Genomic DNA, 21,540 nt, shown 5'->3' with positions numbered 1-21,540 from the left:
TACGATTATACCCTCTACCGCCATTTTTATTTTACCAAGAAAGGGAAAAAAAGTCGAATATATAAAAGTCTCTCGAGGAGACGAAAACTTCCAACTTCATAACCAACAACTTAAAATAAGAATTTGGGAACTTTCTGTGTCAACAAAACTTAAAAGTAAAATGGAATGAAAACTTCCTTACAGGCTTCTACAACAAACTGTTTCAATGCTGCATAAAGACAAGATATTCTTCATCGTAAGGCATAGAGACACACTCACTGGCTGAAAGCAGTAACGAAGTTTTTAATTTAAAATAAAGACTTCAGACGATAGGCCAAAAAAAAAAAAAAAAAAAGTATTGTTATGAAATACATTTCTCTGATTTAAAATACAGAATCCCAAGTACGTTTCTTTATAACTTTATTATGTATTTAACTTTTGTTTGAATTTTGTATTAGAAACAGGAAAATGAACGTCTTAAAAGAGATAACGAAGAAATGCCATATTTAGAAAATGAGTTTTGAAGGAAGTATCGAAGAAACATTACATTTAGAAAAATGTTTGTGATGTTTGTTTGAAGTTTTCGATGTTTGTGAGAAGTATATAAAGTTCAATTTGTGGCACGACTAATCATTTACTAGCAATGTTAAATGGATTCAGGGTCGGCTCTACCACAAGTGAAACATGAGCATTTGCACAGGGCAATAGGGCCGGCAAAATCTATCATGACTAGATTATTAAAATAAATATTTCTTGTTGGAAACAGGGTACTTAAGTTTACTAAGCTGACGGTCTATTTGAATACTGTATTCATAAATCATGTTTAGGTCCCATTAATTTAAGGTCACATGGACAGTGCTAAAGCAAATGGTCAAACAAATCCCTGCGTGAATTGATGGATTGTTGTCAAATACAAGAACTCAATTCTCGAACAGTAGCGAGCACCTGTTCCATTTAGTTAGTTATCACAGTTTTGATATGAAAACTAGTCTTTGTCACACAGCTCCTTCGTGGCTAAGCAGTTGGCGTACGCGCGTTTGCCGTGGGAGACTCGGGTTCGATTCCCGACGGAAGCTCATGTGGTTCGGATTCCACGTTAATCAGTAGGTCCACGTCTCATATAGCTTCAATATTGAACGGGACGTTACACTCAAAATTAACTTAACTTTTACCTTAAGTCCTTGCCATAAACAAGTTCCTTATCATTCAAACTGGAAACATTTTTTTTTTTAATTTTTAATAGATGTAGAAGTAAAATCAAGAAATAAAAATAAAAGAACTAGTTGCATTAGAATTGCAAAGTATAATATTGAGACTGAAGCTCGATATTGAATTATATAAACAGGATTATTATCTTTCCTCTGCAGGTATGTTCCTATATATTTTTTATAATATACTATTATTTAAAGAAAAAAAACAGAGACGATATTGTGTTTGTAGTGTTTAGGCATTTCTGAGTGCGAGTGCCCTTTTCCTCCCCTTCGTTGTTCATGATGGGGTAGCGTACTTAAGATGTGTTCTTTCTGGAGAAATGGGGTGGAAAATAACGTCATTGCACAGGGTGGCAAGTTGCCTAGGGCCGGCCCTGAAGGATTATTATTATCTAACACTCAACAAAAATTACTGGGAACAAAAGAAATGCTAGTACTTACCCTCCTTCATCCTCATAACAATCGTTGGATCATCAGCGGCGCTTGTGAAATATCCTGCCCCTTCTTCATCCCAAAATAGCTTGTCCTGTACATCTTGAAGCTTCTCAGCCCACTCTAACCACGTTTCATCGAAACATGCCATGTACAAATCCAGAAGTCCTCGTATCACAAACGCATAATCGTCACAGAAACCATTAATTGGGTTAGCTCTGGAAACAGAAATCATATGCTTACACACGGTCGATATTGATCAGAATAAATTTGAAGCAAACAGAAACAAATGGACGTGCTTAGTTAACGTAAAGCCCTACAATATTGGGAAGTAGAATATATGTAATCGTCAAGGGCGCCGATCCAGGGGGGCGGGCTCCCCAAAGCTCACGTCGGTCCCCTTACTGTATTTGTAAATTTACAATATTTTGCATAATTTGAATGCAATTTGTTTTAAAATCCTCATATATGCTTTCTGCATCTGAATGCCCCCCCCCCCCAAATTTACAGAGAAATCGGCCCCCTTGGTAATGGTGACAGGTGTTTAATGAGTGAAGATCAGCAGTTGTGGCCAAAATGTCATTTTTACGAGAAATCATGTATATATGAGGGTCATCCAGAAAATAAAGACTTATACAAAAATGAAAATTATAATATTTATTAAAAAATTTTACATACCTGAAGTTTCTTTCACTTCTCTACATAATCATCACTTTTATTTAAATATTTGTCATATCTCTTCACGAGCTTCAGAAGTCCCATGTTACTCTTCTGCCGCCATCAGTGGTAGAGCGTTCACCTCTGGTGCTTGGGGTCCCGGGTTCGATCCCAGACCCCGCCAAGTGAACTTTGTGGTGGACAAACACCGTGTGCGTGGGTTTTCTCGGGGTCCTCCCGTTTCCTCCCACTTTCTTCATTCCACCATTTCATTCATTTCTCATAATCACCGTCTTCTTTAGCCTAACTGGCATAACCGTGGGACGTAAAACTCAAAGATTTCATTTCATTTCATTTCTCCTGCCGCCAGTCACTACATTCTCCAACTCTGAAGAAGCACAATTTCTCCAGAAAGCATTCCTCGCTTCCTGTTTTGGATGACACACTGTAGTTTTCTTAGAGTCTCACAATAACGATTTGCATTGATTGTAGTGCCTTTTGTCATGAAATCCACCAAAAGAACACCTTTACGAGTCTAAAGGACGGTTGCCATGACCTTTCGTGATGAGAAAGTCTGTTTGAATTTTCTCGGTTTTTTGGTCATGAGGGATGATGCCACTCAAAAGATTTGCGCTTGATTTCCGGGGTGATGTGAGACCCCATCATCACAAGTCATCCTGATTTAATGACCTGGCGCAAGAAGAGTATAATATGGGAATTCTGAAGCTCGTAAACAAATAAGACAAATGTTTACATGAAGGTGCTGATTATGCAGAGAGTGAAGGAAACTTCACGTATGTAACAGAATTGTGTTTTTCTCAATAAATATTGTTTTTCATTTCGTATATTTTCTGGAAGACCCTCGTATACTTTAAAAGGAAAGTTACAAAAATCCATGATTATATAAATGTATTATTATTATAAAATATCCCTAATTGTCTTGAATTGTTAAAAAGAAACTAATATTTTATTCTATTAACATTTTCAAATCCTAAGCTCGTGTATGACTTCAGATTCCTTATTAATGCAAACAGACGAAGCCCAAGTCTAGCTCGTGCATTACGTAAAAGTCTCTCAAAATACCTTTCGAGAGTGGAGATCGATTCTCGAATGCGCGGAAAATTTATTCAGGCTCGCAGCTACAAGGAAATATAATTTTCTTGATATTTAGTGATGAAACTGTGAAGGTCTTGTATGCTTAAATGTGTTATCTGTTCTGTTGTTTAGTGATACCTTTCTGAAGGACACAAATGCATATTTTATACTAGCAGTAGTAACACATGAAGTATATACACAAATGGATAAGAACAAATATTAAAGTAGTTCCAACCAATAATAACAATAATAATAATAAACGCGTCTTGCATATTTTCCTCATTGTTTTCTTGGTGTGTTTCTTCCCTTTCTCTTTCATGCAAGTGAAATAGCTTTCTTTGAAGTAATACTGTAGCCACGGTCTTCCACAGTAAGGGGTAAGGGGACAGATTTCCGTCTGGATTTTCAAAGCGTGCTCAGTTCTTGGAAATACACGTCAAAACATGCTAACTTGCTTTCACATACTATAGCATCTAATATATTATATTAAATACTATAGTACCATAGTTTATTTACTGTAGTTAATAAGGATATGTGCGTAAATAATTTCTCTTTATATCCTGTATTATGTGCACGCGCGTACCATAGTGTATGTGCATTCGCGATTATGCTTGTGTGTTGATCTTTTGCGTTCTCCCCTTCTCGTTGGAATCGGTTTTTTGCTTCCTTTTGGAAAAAATCTGCGGGCGTCCCTAATAGTAACAATTCTACCCAACAATACCAATAAATCTTGCATCCATCATAAAATACTTGTTTCTTTATTTACCATGTATTTCGCATCCCTATTTCTCTTAGTACCTGATATAATTACATCTTTTGAAACTATACTAACTGATAGGATACTAGTATTTGTATAGCTATATAAACATAGGAGCAAGAAAGTTAATATCCATATAAAATTAAGGGAATTTTAATTAATGCTAATTTTAAATAATAATTATACAATTTTTGTAAAATAATAATAATAATAATAATAATAATAATAATAATAATAATAATAATAATAATAATAATAATAACCGGCTTCACGCACATAACACATTTACTTGGAATGTTACAAACAACAGAACCGGTATAATGTTCTATGGAAATGTCCCGAAATGTTGCAGTATAACCCCTGTGTTGTTATGCAACCATAATTACCCTAAAGAATGTACGGTTGCCTCTAAGCATGTTCGTTCGCCGTAATTAACCCAGCATCCGCTGAGGTACTTCATAGTCTAGCTCCACAGATTACCATCAGATTCTAAAGAACGTTACACTGAAGTACCGGGAAGGTATACTCTTTCAAAGGGAAGAATAATCATCAAAATCAATACACTTTTGTCGAACTTATGCACGAACATACCCAAAATATATATGGGTGAATATCTGAATTGGGAATAATTTTGCCCCCCCCCCCTATTTCTGGATGCTCGGTACTAATTTTACATATTGCAGTTCATAACGCTACATGTTCATAAAAAAAGGGGGGGGAATCAACGGGAAAGTTGCGATAAATGTTTCATATTGATTGAAATAAAATTCCATGATTTCGTCACGCCAGTCCCCCTTCTCATAAATACCGTGTGTTCGAAACCAGAGATGGCGTCGGTCAATGAAAACTTGACCCACCACCTACCGTGACACACGACATACCATGACCCACCATCCACCGTGACCCACTGACCTACCCTGACCCACCACTCACCAAAACCCATCGTCATGAACTCTGACCTCCATGACGTCGCGTCGCCCTCTCCACTGATTAAAGAGCTTACACTTGTAATAAAACAAGGCTGTGAAATTATCACTAATCAGAGTTTGAATTTCTACAGTCAATCGCTCAAGCACTGTTCTGTTAGAATAACGGTGAGTCTGACCTTTAAGATACAAAAATGGTAAAGTGTTTGCCATGGGTCATATTACGATGAATTTCAATTTAATTATTATATGTAATTATTTCCTTTCTGAATTAGAGACACTTTTCAGTAGAAAACAGGATGAAATTTGGAAGTCTCAACTCAAGATAAAGTAGGCCAATGTAAAGTGGAAAAAAAGCAATGTAAAATTCGACTGTCTCGAAATCCAGGTAGTTAAGTCCTACTGCTATTATTACAATTACAAATATCAATATCCAAAACTGCCTGATTTTTTTTTTCAGTTAGATATACTCATTTGAGGTAAATAAATAGAAACAACTGAAAAGGGGAAGAAATATGAAGGTCTTGAAAGTAAAATATAGACAAATTCACTAGTGCACTAGTGTTCAGAAGATGCTGTCTATAATACACTGAGCAGAATGGATAGTAGTGGCTCGGTGGGTCGTTGTGGGCCACGTCCTGTTCATCCACGACCTACTAACCCACTCACAAATCTTGACTCACTAGATTCACGACCCACTCACAAATCTTGACTCACTAGATTCACGACCCACTCACTAGATTCACGACCCACTCACAAATCTTGACTCACTAGATTCACGACCCACTCACAAATCTTGACTCACTTGATCCACGATCTTTGGTTGAAACAACTGTTTATTTATTTATTTACGTAGCCAAACCGGCGTTATTTTTATTTTTCTGAATAGCTGTAACGCTGCAGTACTCAACGAAATTATAGTTTTGACTAATCCCTTTTTCTTAAAACGCCAAAAAAAATATTAAAGACATATGCATGTCCCATAATGTTCAAATAACAATGGTTCCTGTATTCCTGTATGTCTTTGCCCACTTTATTTAGACATAAAGACTTCAACCGGCAATTGGCATAAAGCAAAAATAAATACATAAATTTGCTTTTGAAGGGGACAAGACTAGAGTGGTCCGTAGAATATTCTAACAAACAAAAATGGTCCCCATGTGAAAAAAAAAAATCAGAAACGCAGTTCTAGGCTACACCGAGGAAAATCCGTTATCCGGACAGCAGTATATTGTACAAATATATGGTATCCTTATATTTACTACAGACATCAATACAGAGCATACGTTATCCGTATCCTACTGCCCTTTCTCCCGCTTAGACGTTACATCATGCCGTTACAGGATGTCAGACATCTAACAATCTTCCGTATATTACAGACATATAAGTATGTTACATACGTTCATCTGTATGTGAGATCCTGCCCGCCTATATACAGTTCTTTCGTTCATACGGAAAGTACGTTTATTCGGAACATGTATGCGGAAAGTATGTATAAAATATACTTTTTCAGTTATACGTGTGATGTACATTATCAAAAACTATAGGATTTACACACGTAACCTACGTTTTTAGGTGCTCCACATAGTTTTCTTTCCTCAGCAGGCCCGTAGTCAGTCCGAAAATGTAAGGGGGGTGAAAGTTGGGGGGGCGATCAAAAAATATTATAGTTCATCACCATATTATAGTTCATTTGCAAGCCTGCTGTGAAAATTTTAGAGGCGGCCAGTAAAAATTTAGGGGGGCCGGCACCTCCTAGACCCCCCTGGATACGGGCCTGTTCCTCAGTGTATGTGAGAGAATCCATTCTATTCTTCTCTCGTCAGGCCTTGAAATCCGAGCAGACAAAAAAAATGTAAATTACATTCATAAATTTTAAATCTATTCATTATTTTTATTTTTTTAAAAAAGAAAATGAATAATGTGCATTTACAGGTACACACACACACACAAAAAAAAAAAACTCAATGAAGAAATGTTTAGCAACGGAAGACAACAAACATGGCTGCCGTACATAAATACGATTTTATATCCGGTCGCTAATGCATAACGGTGACCAACAGTACTCCATTTTCCACACTGTGTTTGCTACCCAAATAAATGGAATAATAACTCACTTTCCCGCGATGATTCCGCTCGAATGGGTTTGGTTATTGTTCCATAAATGTCTTCTTTTATGCAGCAGCCACACCTCATCATCGACTCGTTTCCAACCCCTCCCTCCCTCGCATCCATTTTCTCCTCTGTACAAACACCCTGCTGGCTCTACCAAAAACAAAGCCAACATGAAAAATATTGACAAACCTTCAGGGTTCATTTTTCATGGGTGCACGAGGCAGACATACAAAAAATGCAAAGATTTTACTCTGCTTGTAGGGAGAAGATTTGTTCTCTGTTAAATGAAACATGTTATATACGCGTTCTTAAACATTTATCACTACTTCGTAAGCCTCTGTAAGAAAGAGGCTTGTGTGTTTATTACAGCCGCCTTCTCTCTTTTCCTCTGGCATTAGGAAGCAGAACTTTCAGTGCCGTAGAAACAAAAACCTGCCAGCAAGTCTATTTTATGCTAATCAGATATTTTTTTTCTCAGATTAGAATTGTACGTTATTTCAATCAATCAATATTTTCGATACTGTGGTACTAGGATATTCGGAAATATTGTTAATATTTCCGACATTTCGATATTTTGATTTAGGGTTTACATTTCTGGGCTTTCGGCATCTATGGCCATTCAGCCTATCACATATGAGGGATGAGGGCACACTATCCGGGAAAGGGGAAGGAAGGAAGCGGCCTGGGACCTATAAGTTATGTACCACCCCGGCATTTGCCTGGTGTGAAGGAGGAAAACCCAGGAAAACCTCATGCAACATGGCAGGACTGAAAAGGCTTTTTATATTTTTCGACCGAGTGCCCCCACCGGGAATGGAACCCGGAATCGCTCGCACCGAAGGCAAGAGCATTAGTGACTACCCTACGCAGGACCATTTGACATTTTGAGGTTGTAATATTTCTATTATTGATCGATACTTTCTTTACTATTTCGGTATTGTTCGACTTGCGATATATCGACATATCAATCGATGCTTTCGATGTTGCAATGTTTCTATATTTTTCAATATTCGGTATTTTTGAGATTGCCATATTTTAATATATCGAACGATGTTCTGACATTATATTTCGATATTCGATATTTTTGGGCTTAGGACATCACGATATATCGATCCATTTTTCGATACTATAATTTTTGACACTTTCAATATTCGATATCTTCGGGGTTGCGATATTACGACATATTGATCCTTCTATTGGATACTGTAATTTTTGACTTTCGATACTCGATATCTTGGGCTTGCGATATTATAGTTCACACTGCGATATTTCGATCGATATTTTCCATACTGTGATATTTCGATATTTTTCCATATTCGATATTTTTCAATTTTTCGATATTTCTTCAACATATTGATGATCAAATTCTATATTTTACCGATTTTCAATGCCAGATACCGCACAGGTCTACCTCAAATCATGCTTTATTTCTCTATCCTACCTGCGTCTCAGCCTACCAAAAGACTCTTTCATACTCTAATTCCAACCAACCCTCTAACGTTCTCCGCGTATATCCCTAGATTAGATCGTGCAAGCCACTATCTCCCAATCGTCTTAGACATTTCAATTGACAAAGCATACCGGAAAGCTAGTCTACTAAATTTGAAACATGTATAACATGTTTCATTTCACGAGACTACCTAAGAATGCATTACCTGTACACAACTATCTCTCCACATGTCTGCCACTATCCAAACCTTTGTGAAGTTTTCGGGAAGCTGGAATCACAGGAAGCTATCGCTTGCCCCTTAAATCACTCCCCGATTATTATTATTTTTTTTTCCACTTTATAACCGTCGTCCAATCATGTGCCGCTGATATGTTTCTTTGCGTGTAGAAAGAAGTGATAAACAATAAAGACGAAATTTCTTTGGATTGTACAGTGGATGGTGCAAAAGATCCTACCTGATTAGCGCTATCATTTCACACACGTGTTTTTTGAACAACTTCGGCTCTAACAAGGTCAGACGGACGCAAAAGATTAAAATCAGGTTACAGGAAAACTTCAGCTGTCTCATAGCATTTAATCTTTTGTTAATTTTCATATAAGTCATAATGTCTGATGAAGTCAAGTTTTCGGTTGGCGAAACTGTTACAAAATATTAGTTTCATAATGATAAAATTCGTTTACTTCGCTTAGCGATTAGATTAATATTTAACTAGAATTCTGTTCAGGTCCATTGCTAGGGGCTGGTCAGGGGAAATGAGTCCTCCCTGCGACAGTCTCCAACCGCCCCTGAAACTTCTTTGTTGATATGTATATACAGTACATTTATGAAAATTATTGTAAATAATGTTTTTTCTCTATTTGTGGATTTTGTAAATTTTTCACATAGATCTAACCTCTATGTATATCAAATTTATATTGATTTACATAGGATTTTACCATCGGAAAGTAGTGTTCTTCTAATAGGCCTAGCTGACTGGAATCAACTGCATATAACCAGAGTTGATTTTCATTTCGTACAAACATTTCTCTCGAATTATATACCTTTATGAACCTATACAGGGTGTTTCAAAACAACACCGACAACGTTTGGGAGGTGATTCCTGACACCATGATAAGACGAAAAATATAGACCAACCTGGGTGTACAAATGCTTCCTTTCGGAGTTATAGGCTGCCGAAAACATGAAAAAATGAACCTCTAAACCTATGGGTCCTACCGTAATCGGGTTAAGTCTTCACGTAGGTACTAATATGTGTCCTTGACATGAAAAAATGAACTTTAAAGGACAATAGTTCCAAACGTATATCGGGTCAAGACTTCACTTAGGAAGTAGTATGTGCCCTATCCAAATATCCATATTTCACAATCCTGCGGTATTCACACAATAATTTTTATAGAGGAAGTTTGGCTACAGATATATAATTTGAACTATTCACCAACAACCTCTATAAAAATTGTTTCTGAAGTATCGCACGATTGTGAAACACGGATATTTGGATAGGACACATATTAGTACCTACGTGAAGACTTAACCCGATTACGGTAGGACCCATAGGTTTAGAGGTTCATTTTTTCATGTTTTCGTGCACCCAGGTTGGTTTATACTTGTTGTCTTATTTTGGTGTCAGGAATCATCTCCCAAACGTCGGTGTTGTTTTGAAACACCCTGTATAATCTGAAAGAGCTAAATAATATTAAAATGAACTCGGCAGAACGTTAGATCTAGTTCTTACATATATCAATGATATTGAAATGGAACATGAACTGCAATCATTGGTGTCTGGAGAGATCATCATTCTGCTTTATTTATTGACTTTCTCTCCGAGTAAAAATGCACAGTAAAAGTGTTCCTACATACTATTGTAGATATAAAGTGAATCGAAATTAAAATATACCACAACGTTAGCACTCTTTAACTAAGCTCTGTATCTAGAAATACTTGGTATAATTTCCTAGAATTGCTTTACGTATATTGAAGAATAAACTACCAAATATAATTAATCAAACTCCCAACCCTATTGTTTCTACAATGTTCATCCCACAATACATGTCCAGGTTTGAAGCTCAATAGCCTTCCAAAGCAGTAGAGTCTGTCAGGGAAACAGCGTCACTTCATCTATGTCAAACGAGCATTCACTTAAGAAGCAGACATATTAAAGCGTTCTTAACTGCAGACAAGATGCGATGAAAAGACATTAATTTTCACTGTCATAATGTGGCGAGAGGAGCAGATATGAGGCAAGTCAACCGACGTAAACTAGCTCATTTCTTCTCAACTGTCATTAACAGCACACGACTCCTCCCAAGCTGATAAGAACAATTCTTATTATTATCCAATATATTCATTTTCCAAGAGAACTGCGATTGCTATTAAAAAAAACAAAAAAAAAAACGAAATTCATTTTATTCTTTTTAATTACTTCCCTCTTGTTTACAAGAATATGCCTCTAGTTGGCTGGTCCGCCGACCTAGCTTTCCACTGAAGCATTCTAATTAGTTTACGTAGATGTGTCACCAACTTTCCGTCCGAAGCATATTAAAGAAGATAACATCACTTTCCTGGCTGTAGACCACAAATGACTTTATGTTGTTCATACAATGTTGTATAAGACGAACAACGAGTGTAAAATCTTTATCAATTTAAACAAATTAGCAAATTTGCTCCTTTGTGGTAAAATGGCTAATATATGTGCTTGTTTCGTGCGTGATCCCAACCCAGTGCCGTAGCCAAAAAAATAACATGGGAAAAACTAATAATTACCATAACGAAAAAGCACACACCGTGGATGCACATTATATATGCAGTGAAATCTCTGAATAACGGACATCAACGGGACATGAATTTCAGTCCGTTACAGAGAGGTTACAGAAATTTAATTTCTCATAACGGTAATTGTAGCACTAATATACAGTAAATACTTATGTATGAGCGTAAGTACGTAAAATTCAATATGAAAATACTCTATTTAGTACTATTTGAATTACTGAGAAGGATGAAGGAGAAATTCACTTCTGTTAAATGATATTATCGCTAAGGATGTGTTAATATATTCGTATACTGCAAAAGATAATGCGTGCATAAGAAAGCGGGAGGGAAAGCGTTTTTCATTTATTTTAAATTCTCACAAGGGAGGGTCACGCAGTGGTTCCGCTGAGATCCGAACGAGACAATTGTGTTTGCATTTGGTGTTATAACTAGACGAATCCCAAAGTTATACGTGCCACCGGGCGGAATATCGTGAGTTACAACATATGTTGTAATGTAAAAGCTACAAAAGCTGGCAGAATAGTTTGAACCGAGTCAACTGTTCGGAAACGGTTGGATAAATGGAAAGCTCGGCCACCACGTATCCCATCATTTTCAAGGACAAACTTTTTGGAGCAAAAAAGTTTGCCCCAGGGTCCCAGACGGGGTCCAACTCAAAATTTTTAAATGACAAGGGGGTTAAGTAGCACATCGTTTGAAAGCTGTTGTAAAATGAAAGAAAATGGAGCAAATCTCTACTCTCTACGACAACCCTGTGCAAAATGGCGGCGGGTCAAAATCTAAACAAAATCTTAATTGAAAAGTCCATTGTCACCCTTATAAATCGGAAACGGTGAAACAAATGCGAAAATAGGAAAGGAAGTGTGGCATTATTTTCAAACTATAGCAATTTAAGTTAAAACGTTTTGTTCCAGACCTCCACAGTCTCAGGTGGGGTCCAACTTAAAAAAAAAAAAAAAAAAAAAAAGTTTCAAATGGCAAGAGGGATTAACCCTTGTAAATTATGGCTTTTTTGAGGTATTTTGTAGACTTTCATTCAATCATCTATTGCGTCAAGACTATTTATCGTAGGATCATGGTTCATACAGTTTTGTTTCTAGTAAAGCAGTGTTTCCAACTGTGTCCATAAAATTTTCCAAAAGTGTACCAAATGCGGGAAATTTCCGCTCAAAGTGGGAAAAAGGGATTTTCTTTCTTTAAATCCCTTTTTTATCGCGAATATATCCCCTTTGGTAAAGGATACGATCATGAGAATGGTACTAAAAAAAACTTTGCTTTATGATGAAGAGAATGAGATACAAATAGTGTCCCTGGGATGAATAGTTTTGATGCTACAGCCGATTTACATATTTTCCCTTGATAATACCTTTTTAGTGAATTTGTATACTATCATCATCATCATCAAGACTGTTCATTGTGGGAACATAAATTGTACCTCGGTTTCTTTGCCATTAACCAGTCTTTCAAACGGTACCACTCGCATGTCTCTATCATGTTCCCTACTGGAGAAAATCGCGAAAAGGGAATTTTTGTCAAAAAATCCCTTTTCCCCGATTTTGGGCCCCTCTGGCCGGCCCCTGTGTCAACCCACAGAGTCCCAAAAAAAAATCTCAAACATACTACATACTATGTGTAATAACTGTACGAAGTTTCGATGTTATATCTTGAAAAATAAGAGAGGAAAAAATATTGCCCCATGTGCAAACAGTATCAGCTTTCCCCTATGTGAGCAATGGATAACCCATTTTTATATAAAAATTTTCTGACTCATCCCTAATTATCGTAGAGACATGATTGATACACCGTTTTGTTTGGCCGAAACCAGTCTTTCAAACGGTACCACTCGCATGTCTCTAGCATGTACAATAGTGGAGAAAATTCGCGAAAAATGGAGATTTTTGTCCAAAAAAAAAAACCCTTTCCCCCCGATTTTGGGTCCCTCCACTATGGTACATGCTAGAGACATGCGAGTGGTTCCGTTTGAAAGACTGGTTCATGCAAAAGAAAACGAGGTACGTATCATGACTTTAGAATAAATAGTGATAATACTGTAGATACTTTACTAAAGTAATTAACTAAAAATGTGTAAAAAATGAAAAAATACAAGAAATCGAGATTTTTTTGACACACGTCTGTTGACTCTAGCAACATGAGACATACCTCATTTTCTTCAGCGTAAGGCAGCCTTTCAAATGATTCCACTCAAATTTCGCTATCGTGTACCTGTGAAGAGAAAAATGGGGAAAGGGGATTTTTTCTTTAAAAATCCCCTTTTTTCCATTTTGGACGAGATTTTCCCACTTCTGGTACACGATAGGGAAATTTGAGTGGTACATTTCGAAAACCTGTCTCATAACGAAACCAACGAGGTACAAACCAAGATTCTAGGGTAAATAGTAATGTCTCAGGGATTAAAAAAAAAACTTCTCAAATATACCCTTTTTTTAAACCCATCGTCCATGTTTGTGACGTCACAGCCCCGAGACAGAGCGAGCGAGGCTGCAAAATGCCCATAAAAGATGTTCTATGATGCTTCCATATTTGAATGAATGCAAAAACCCGGTCTTAAAAGCTTTACTAGAGACTTATAAAGCAAATTCTGAAGGTCGACGCCATGGCACAGGTGTTGTGCCATCATAATTTAAAAGGGTTAAGTAGCACATCATTTGAAAGCTCTAAATAGATGGAGCAAGTCTCGACTTTTTACGACAACCCTGTGCAAAATTGCGGCGGGTCAAAATGTAAACAAAGGCTTAATTGAAAATCTATGGCCCAGCAGTTTATTGCGGGCAGAAAAAAAGAAAAATGTCAAGTTCAGTTTGAAGCTGTTCTGTTTGATGGTTCATAAGATCTAGACTCATTATATAAACTGTGGGGAAAAGACTTTCCTGTCTATTGTAATATATCACAGCACCGAAAACAATTAATGTCTGTTACGAAGAAGTTATTGAAACGTATGGCGGGAAAAGGACTGTCCGCGCGTCCGTATCTGAGAGTATCCGTAAAAGGGAGAGTTTTGTTCCGTAAGATAACATATATTTTTGCCGGGGCATTATAGAGGTATCCGTTAAGGGAGGTTTCACTGTATATATATATCGCAGCACAATTTGCGACACAAAATCATAAAAATGCGATGCAAACGAAATATTGCGTCGTAAAATGCGATACACTTATGATCATAGTCTATTACCGAAATAAGCTACTTTTGCAACAACAAAGAAGTATATCGTTGTCTTTCTTCACGTCAGAACAACTCTCTTTCAATGTCACATACACTAGTAAACGTTCAGTGAAATATATCTCCTCCAACTTTTGCCCTTAGGTTCTCAATAACACAAACTAACCCACTACGAACTACACACCATATTACTGGAGACTGGTCACAGAATTGACGACAAAGATACATTGTGTACTTTGATATATATATATATATATATATATATATATATATATATATATATATATATATATATATGACTTCTTTTACGTGGCGAAGTTAAGGCTCTGCAGCCTTCTCCGAGCACTTAACCACGCGCATGCATTTAAAAAAAAAAAAAAAAAAAAAAAAAAAAAAAAAAAAAAAAAACACCAATACATAGAAAATATTAACAATTACAAAAGAAAAGTATTGAACCACATAAAAAAAGAATATACCTGTACTACTTAAGTAAAAAAAAATAGTTAAATACTTCAAAAACAAAAATTGAAAATAATATACAATAGAGGAAACAAAATAACATGGAGAAACCTAAATTGCATATTGCATATAGCGGTACTAGAAGTATGAATATACATAAGCAGTACAAATTAACATAGGTTACCTATTGGTTGTATGTTCATATGTGGGTTTTAATAATCTGGTAAAATGAAGATGTCTCATGTGCTACCAGTATTCTTATCTTTACTTAAGAGAAGGGAATTCAAATTTGGCAACTGTGGAAACGTTGTGTATTAATTGAGGTAAACTGTTCCAGAGGCGTGTAGTACTTACTGGATTGCATTGCATATGGAAATAAAAGTGTCTTAAGGAGATTTCGAGAAGCAAAACACGTTTCGGAAACAAGATCACCAGCAAATCACGGGACTTCTGCAGTACCCTCTTTTCGCCACTTCCGTCTTTGATAAGAAGTTCATAAATGACGGACCTACTTGTTACAGAGCATTAGTCCAGAAATATTCTTTTCGCTACACCTTTTTGCTTTCCATTGAAAATTGAGAAAGAAAAGTAATGGTTGATTTAGTAGATTCAGAAAAGTGGGAAAATAAAAATCCCAGTAGCATTAGGGTACAATATTAGTTGGGAAATGAACATTTGTGTGAAATAAACTTATTGGACCTTATGCAGAGTCGTTCTGATGCGTGATTAGTGCCATACTAAAGAGTCTGACTAACATGTTTCTGCAGTACTCAGGACTTTACTATGACGCTAATCATACGTCAAAACGACTCTGCATAAGGCGGATTGTGTCTTTATTGTAAAAATGGAGGTTCACTTCGTGAACTGCACAATTTGAATTACCCGTTTCTTGACGGTGTTATGGATTCAGCACTTAATATAAAAGTCAATATTAGTCCAGTCATTAAAAGTTCAAAAATGACGGTTTAGGGGGAAAAATCATACAAGCAAAGGACTTTGTATGAACATTCTATATATCTTTAGGACTCAAAATATATAAAGTCCCCAAAAATAAAGTTGTGCTCAAGCCGCCATCTTGTAAAATGGCTAAACACTTAATATTTACGAAGGAAGTCGCAGACTTGGGTTTAAAATAATATAACAAGTACTCTTAATTGATCAATTGGTACAAATTATACCTCGTTAGAATCACAATGAAACAAGCTTTCGTACAACATATCGCAATTGTCTGTAGGACCTATTACAGGGAGTTAATAGCAGGAAACATTTAAGATTTAGTGCCCAAAATCCCCTTTTTTCGATTTTTTTTTTCGGCTGTAACATGGCAGCCTGCATGGAAATCATACCCTAAAAAATTGTACAAGTACACTAGTACATAATAAATATATTCTGAAAGTTACATATTATTCCGACGGAACCGAAGGGAATAATCATTTGCAGTTCTTATAATTGCGTTTGTCTGAACTGCGAAAAGAATTCTATAATAACGTTTCGCAGACAAATCTTTTTCACCATTTCACCTGCAGGTATAACACGAGTTATTCATCTTTCGAATCACAATAAAATAAGCATTGAATTGTCGTACTGTTGTTGTTTAATATATTTAATATAAGGAAGTACCGTATCAGAGCGAATTTTCGGAAAGTTAACTCTAAAGATTCCCTCTTTTTAAATTATTGCAGTCATAGAGAGGCAACACTGCATGGAAGCAAGATCAAAATATTGTAAACAGACACTGATAGCTTTTGATAGACACTGATAAAAGGGATACGGACAAAATCTCGCGGCCGAAACATCGCGGACCAAAACCTCGCCTCCCAAAACCTCGCGGCCCAAAATCTCGCCGGGCCGAAACCTCGCCGCCCTAAACCTCGCGGGTCAAAATCTCGCCTGGCCAAAAGCTCGCCGCCCAAAACCTCGCGGGACAAAATCTCGCCGGGCCAAAACCTCGCCACCCAAAACATTGCGTGGCCAAAACCTTGCCGCCAAAACCTCGTGGGCCAAACTCTCGCCTGCAGCTTAATAAAAATTCAATGTAGTATAACAATATCTGCTGCTTTTCTTATAAGTAAAAAGAAAAAAAGGAAGGAAGAGCTTGGTGTGGTGAGAGTAGGGGCGCCGAAATCTCTAGCTACGGCTCTCTCTCTCTCTCTCTCTCTCTCTCTCTCTATATATATATATATATATATATATATATATATATATATATATATATATATCCCACTCCCCCACCCTTTTGTTGTGTCGACAAAGTGAAATTATAAAAGACATCCTAGGCTCGAACCTCATCTATGTTGAAAATTTGATTGAGATCGGTAGGATGGCTCAAGAGATATAATGTAACAAACATAGTCATTTAATTTATATATATATATATAGATTTCCAAAGCATGCATTAGAATTTTTCTTGTCATTATTTTAATGTAATTATGTCTTATTACTAAATATATACATATAGTAATATATAGAACATTCTACAATGAAGAAATCGTCGTTTCTTCATTGTAGATTTTGGCCCGCGACGTTTTGGGCGGCGAGGTTTTGGCCAGGCGAGGTTTCGACCCGGCAAGATTTTGGGCCGCGAGGTTTTGGGAGGCGAGGTTTTGGTCCGCGAGGTTGTCGCCGCGAGGTTTTGTACCCAAACCCTGATAAAACTGTGTAAGTGAAAGTGCCCAACCTGACATAGAAAATAGTTCTATCATACAGTTTGTGTTTGACAATACAGATGTAAACACGAGTACTCTAGACGATAAAGGCTCTGTTCACATCCTTAGTGGCATGAAGTGCGTAACCTCAGCTCAAGAAGTATCTACTCTATCGCTTAATATCCGAAATATGAAAAAGAAAATAAACCCTCAACTGAACAGTATAAAAATTGTGCATCACAAGAAACCAGTTACATCTGCCTTAAATGGTTTGAAGATACAAAACATTGAAATGAACAGTGAATTGTTAAGGCAAGTGATCCAGCTTAATATTCCTTGGATTTGTGTGTTCTTATTCTCAAAGAACCGAATACCATTTTCGAATGGTTACATGGAAACAGTTTTCCAAGAGCAAGGAGCCTGTCAAATTACTAAAGTATTGTCGATTCCTTTTATAAATTTAGAAGCAAGTAATACGAGTGATATCAATACAGCTTTGGTGTATGCTGTTTCAGAGAGCAAACGTACGAACAAATCATGTATTGTTACTTTCGACCAACCTCTTTTTGTAAAAGCATGTGAAATTATAATGTTAGTGGAGGCTGGGAGTCCTCTTTCAACAGTCAAGTGTACGACTGGGTGGCTTTCACTTGCTAATGAGTTTCTTAGGTGCAACATGTTGTATCATGAGAGGCAGCGGAACTGATGAACTGTGGTCAAGTGTGTATGCTAAAAACACAATTCCCTTCCTTATATCAGGTCATACTTTCTCTCGATCCTTGAGAGCACATCTACTAATATTATGTGCATTCTTTTATTACTTATATGGAAGATATAGTGAATTAAAAAGCGGTTATTTTAAAAGGAAGAGAGAGTGAAGAGGTACTTAGGAATGAAAAGACATTGGCAGAATTAACATTGTCTAAGGCATTTGTCCAAGTGGTAGATGACTTAAATAAAATCCGTAAAAAAAAAAAGCAAAGGAAAAAGTCGAACCGCAAAATTGTGACTTCAGTATATGAACCAATTGATACTATGGACTTCAATACAGCGGAAAGAACTGGAAACTGGAGGAAGCATGTGGAGATAGTTAAACTTATGATCCCTACCTTTCATGGAGCAGGCCACAATTTGTAAGCAAAAAGGGCTCACCTGTATCTTCAGTTGGTACTTGAATACGAATATCGAATATCAGCACAAGATATCGAAAAGTTTACAAAAGAAGGATACTATGGGACCTACCCTAGTCGGGTCAAGACTTCACTTAAGAACGTGTATGTGCCCTATCCAAATATCCATGTTTCAGAATCCTGCGGTACAGCTGCAACAGGTTTTACAGAGGTAGTTGGTGAGTACTTCAAATTATATGAGCTTAGTCAAACTCCCTCTATAAAATTGTTGCGTGAGTACCGCAGGATTGTGAAACATGTATTTTTGGATAGGGCAAATATTAGTTCCTAAGTGAAGTCTTGACCCGATTACGGTAGGTTCTATAGTTTTGGATCTATGGACCTTTAGAATTCATTTTTTCATGTTTTCGGCAGCCTATAACTCCGAAAAGAAGCATTTGTGCACCCAGGTTGGTCTATACTTTTTGTCTTATCTTGGTGTCAGGAATCACCTCCCAAACGTTGTCGGTGTTGTTTTGAAACGCCCTGTATATGCACATAGTGCTTAAAGTGTAAGAGTATGGTCATTTTAAATGAGCTTCAGTAGTTTGCTCAACACCGAAGAGTAAACCCTAAAACAAGGTCCTCCCCTGCTGTCGTTATATGTACTGTCGAAGTTTAAAATAAATAATAGTCTCGGATATCCGAAATCATGAATGACTATATTCATGAACAACATGTATGATAATTCGCCGATATTTCGGATATTTATCGGCTATCCACCAACGATATGTTTATAATGAGGCTCAGAACACTGCACTATCCGAACAGTTTCTTTCCGTGAGAACAAAATAAACGTTTTTAAAAACTTATCGATCTCGTTAGTTGTAAATGAAATCACATTTACACTCACTGCAACAGTTCAAACTCCGTGTCAGTATGGATGAATTTTACTGGTCTTTTAGTAGAGTGAATGTCACAGTTGGATCTAGAATAATTCATGTTGTATAAAATGAGGTGCATACAATATGAATACGTTAGACAAGTATGAATATAAAGATTTAACTTCCATACGCTCTATTCCTACTAAATACCGTTCCGTCCTATGTCTTGATATTACTGATATCTGTCAACGAAAATTTAACATTAACATATATTTTTTTAAACGATTTATAAGGATTCGGAGAAGTAACTGTGAGTACCTTTGACTTTATAGATATGCTGTTGTTTAGAGTCATTATGGTGTGATGTATGTGGGTTAAAAATATGTGGCAATTACTTAATTAGTACTAATACAAAAAAGATACTTACGTGAAGCTTCTACAGTTCTTCAATGAAGTCCCCTGCATTCTGAATAAATCGTTGGTAGTAATGTGGAAGTTGTAGTATTTCTGTAACGCATATATTTTAATCACGCTCGATCCAAGACATAGAAGCTACATACACGGTTCTGATTGGTTGAAGTTATCCGTTTCTCGCCACGTGGCATACATATAGCCAGGGGCGGAACCAGGATAGACTTCTGGGGAGGGCGGTGGGTTGTAATACTGCTTCTTAGAGCTACTTTTTAAGAGCTCCAAACTCTGGAATGGATTTTATTTATATATAAAATAAGAAAGTTTCCTCGTCTGGGGGGATTGCCCCTCCCCCCTTGGATCCGCTCCTGCATATAGCACAAATCAAAAGCGAGCTGCTGTCGGTCCTTGTGACCGAGCGTGCCATTAATGAAAACCGCTTTTGGTGTGGGTTCAAACCCGACCCAACGAAAAATTTTCTTTTAATTTTAATAACACTTTTATCATTAAAATGAGATAAAGATAATACTCATTTGCCCTAGTATGTAATATATAATGCAAAAAAATGTGATTTATTTACTTTACAAAACACAGCTGAGCAAGCGTCGGCAAGCGAAGGGAGTTAAAGGCCCCACAGGGCTAGTTTTGTTTTACCTTGACCCCCATGAAAATACCACGTGACATTACGTCACACTCGGGCGGTGCAACTTCGATATAAATCTACCCTCATTCGCTTCCTTTTGACCAACCTGAAACACTTGGCAAGGGTATCGCGCCAAAAACAAAAAAATATGCCCCTTAACAGCGCCTGTCCTATTGGTGGGTCTGACGGAGCGGTCTATTGCAAGCAAAATCCCAGGAATAGTCCATAGCTGATTTATTCAGTTGCTAGGGTTGAAAACTATGTTTCCAACCACCATGTTTACCAGACTTAAGTCCCTGCGATTATGATTTGAGTCCAAAGATTCCAGGCTATTCCTGGGGGCGCGGTGGCTCAGTGGTAGAGCGTTCACCTCCGGTGTTTGGGGTCCCTGGTTCGATCCCAGCTCGCGCCGTGTGGACTTTGTGGTGGACAAACACCGTACTCGTGGGTTTTCTCGGGGTTCTTCCGTTTCCTCCCGCTTTCTTCATTCCACCATTTCACTCATTTCTCATTATCACCGTCTTCTTTAGCCTAACCAGCATAACTATGGGACGTTAAACTTAAAGATTTCATTTCTTTTTTTTCAGGCTATTCCTGTGATTCTGCATGCAATAAACCGTCTTGAGGGAACCATCAAAGAACAGTGCTGCTACAGGTGTACTACGAGATGTTGAGAATACTGGATACTTCAATGAAGACTTAGGAGTTTTATGCAACTATCTCTTTTGTATTAGTATATTTAAATAGTTGCCACTATAAAATTTTCAAACCGCGTACAATGATCGTGATAAGAGTTTACAGATTATTTAACAGAGGTTTGAT

The 21,540-nt window shown here is 37.1% G+C and overlaps 1 protein-coding gene across 4 annotated transcripts in view; it reads right to left on the bottom strand.

Annotated features, from left to right (window-relative positions):
• Positions 1-21,540, bottom strand: part of LOC145664880 (spermatogenesis-associated protein 20) — a 336,902-nt gene that overhangs the window by 219,229 nt on the left and 96,133 nt on the right. For all 4 annotated transcript variants that reach the window (XM_081731928.1, XM_081731930.1, XM_081731931.1 and 1 more), the window contains exon 10: positions 1,632-1,840. In XM_081731928.1, coding sequence (XP_081588054.1) covers positions 1,632-1,840 — 209 coding nt within the window. The remainder of the gene's footprint in view (positions 1-1,631; positions 1,841-21,540) is intronic.

The sequence above is a fragment of the Thermobia domestica genome, chromosome 11, assembly GCF_964235325.1.
Source record: "Thermobia domestica chromosome 11, izTheDome1.hap1.1, whole genome shotgun sequence".
In the NCBI taxonomy this organism is placed as follows: domain Eukaryota; kingdom Metazoa; phylum Arthropoda; class Insecta; order Zygentoma; family Lepismatidae; genus Thermobia; species Thermobia domestica.
This window is presented reverse-complemented; position numbering and strand designations above follow the sequence as displayed.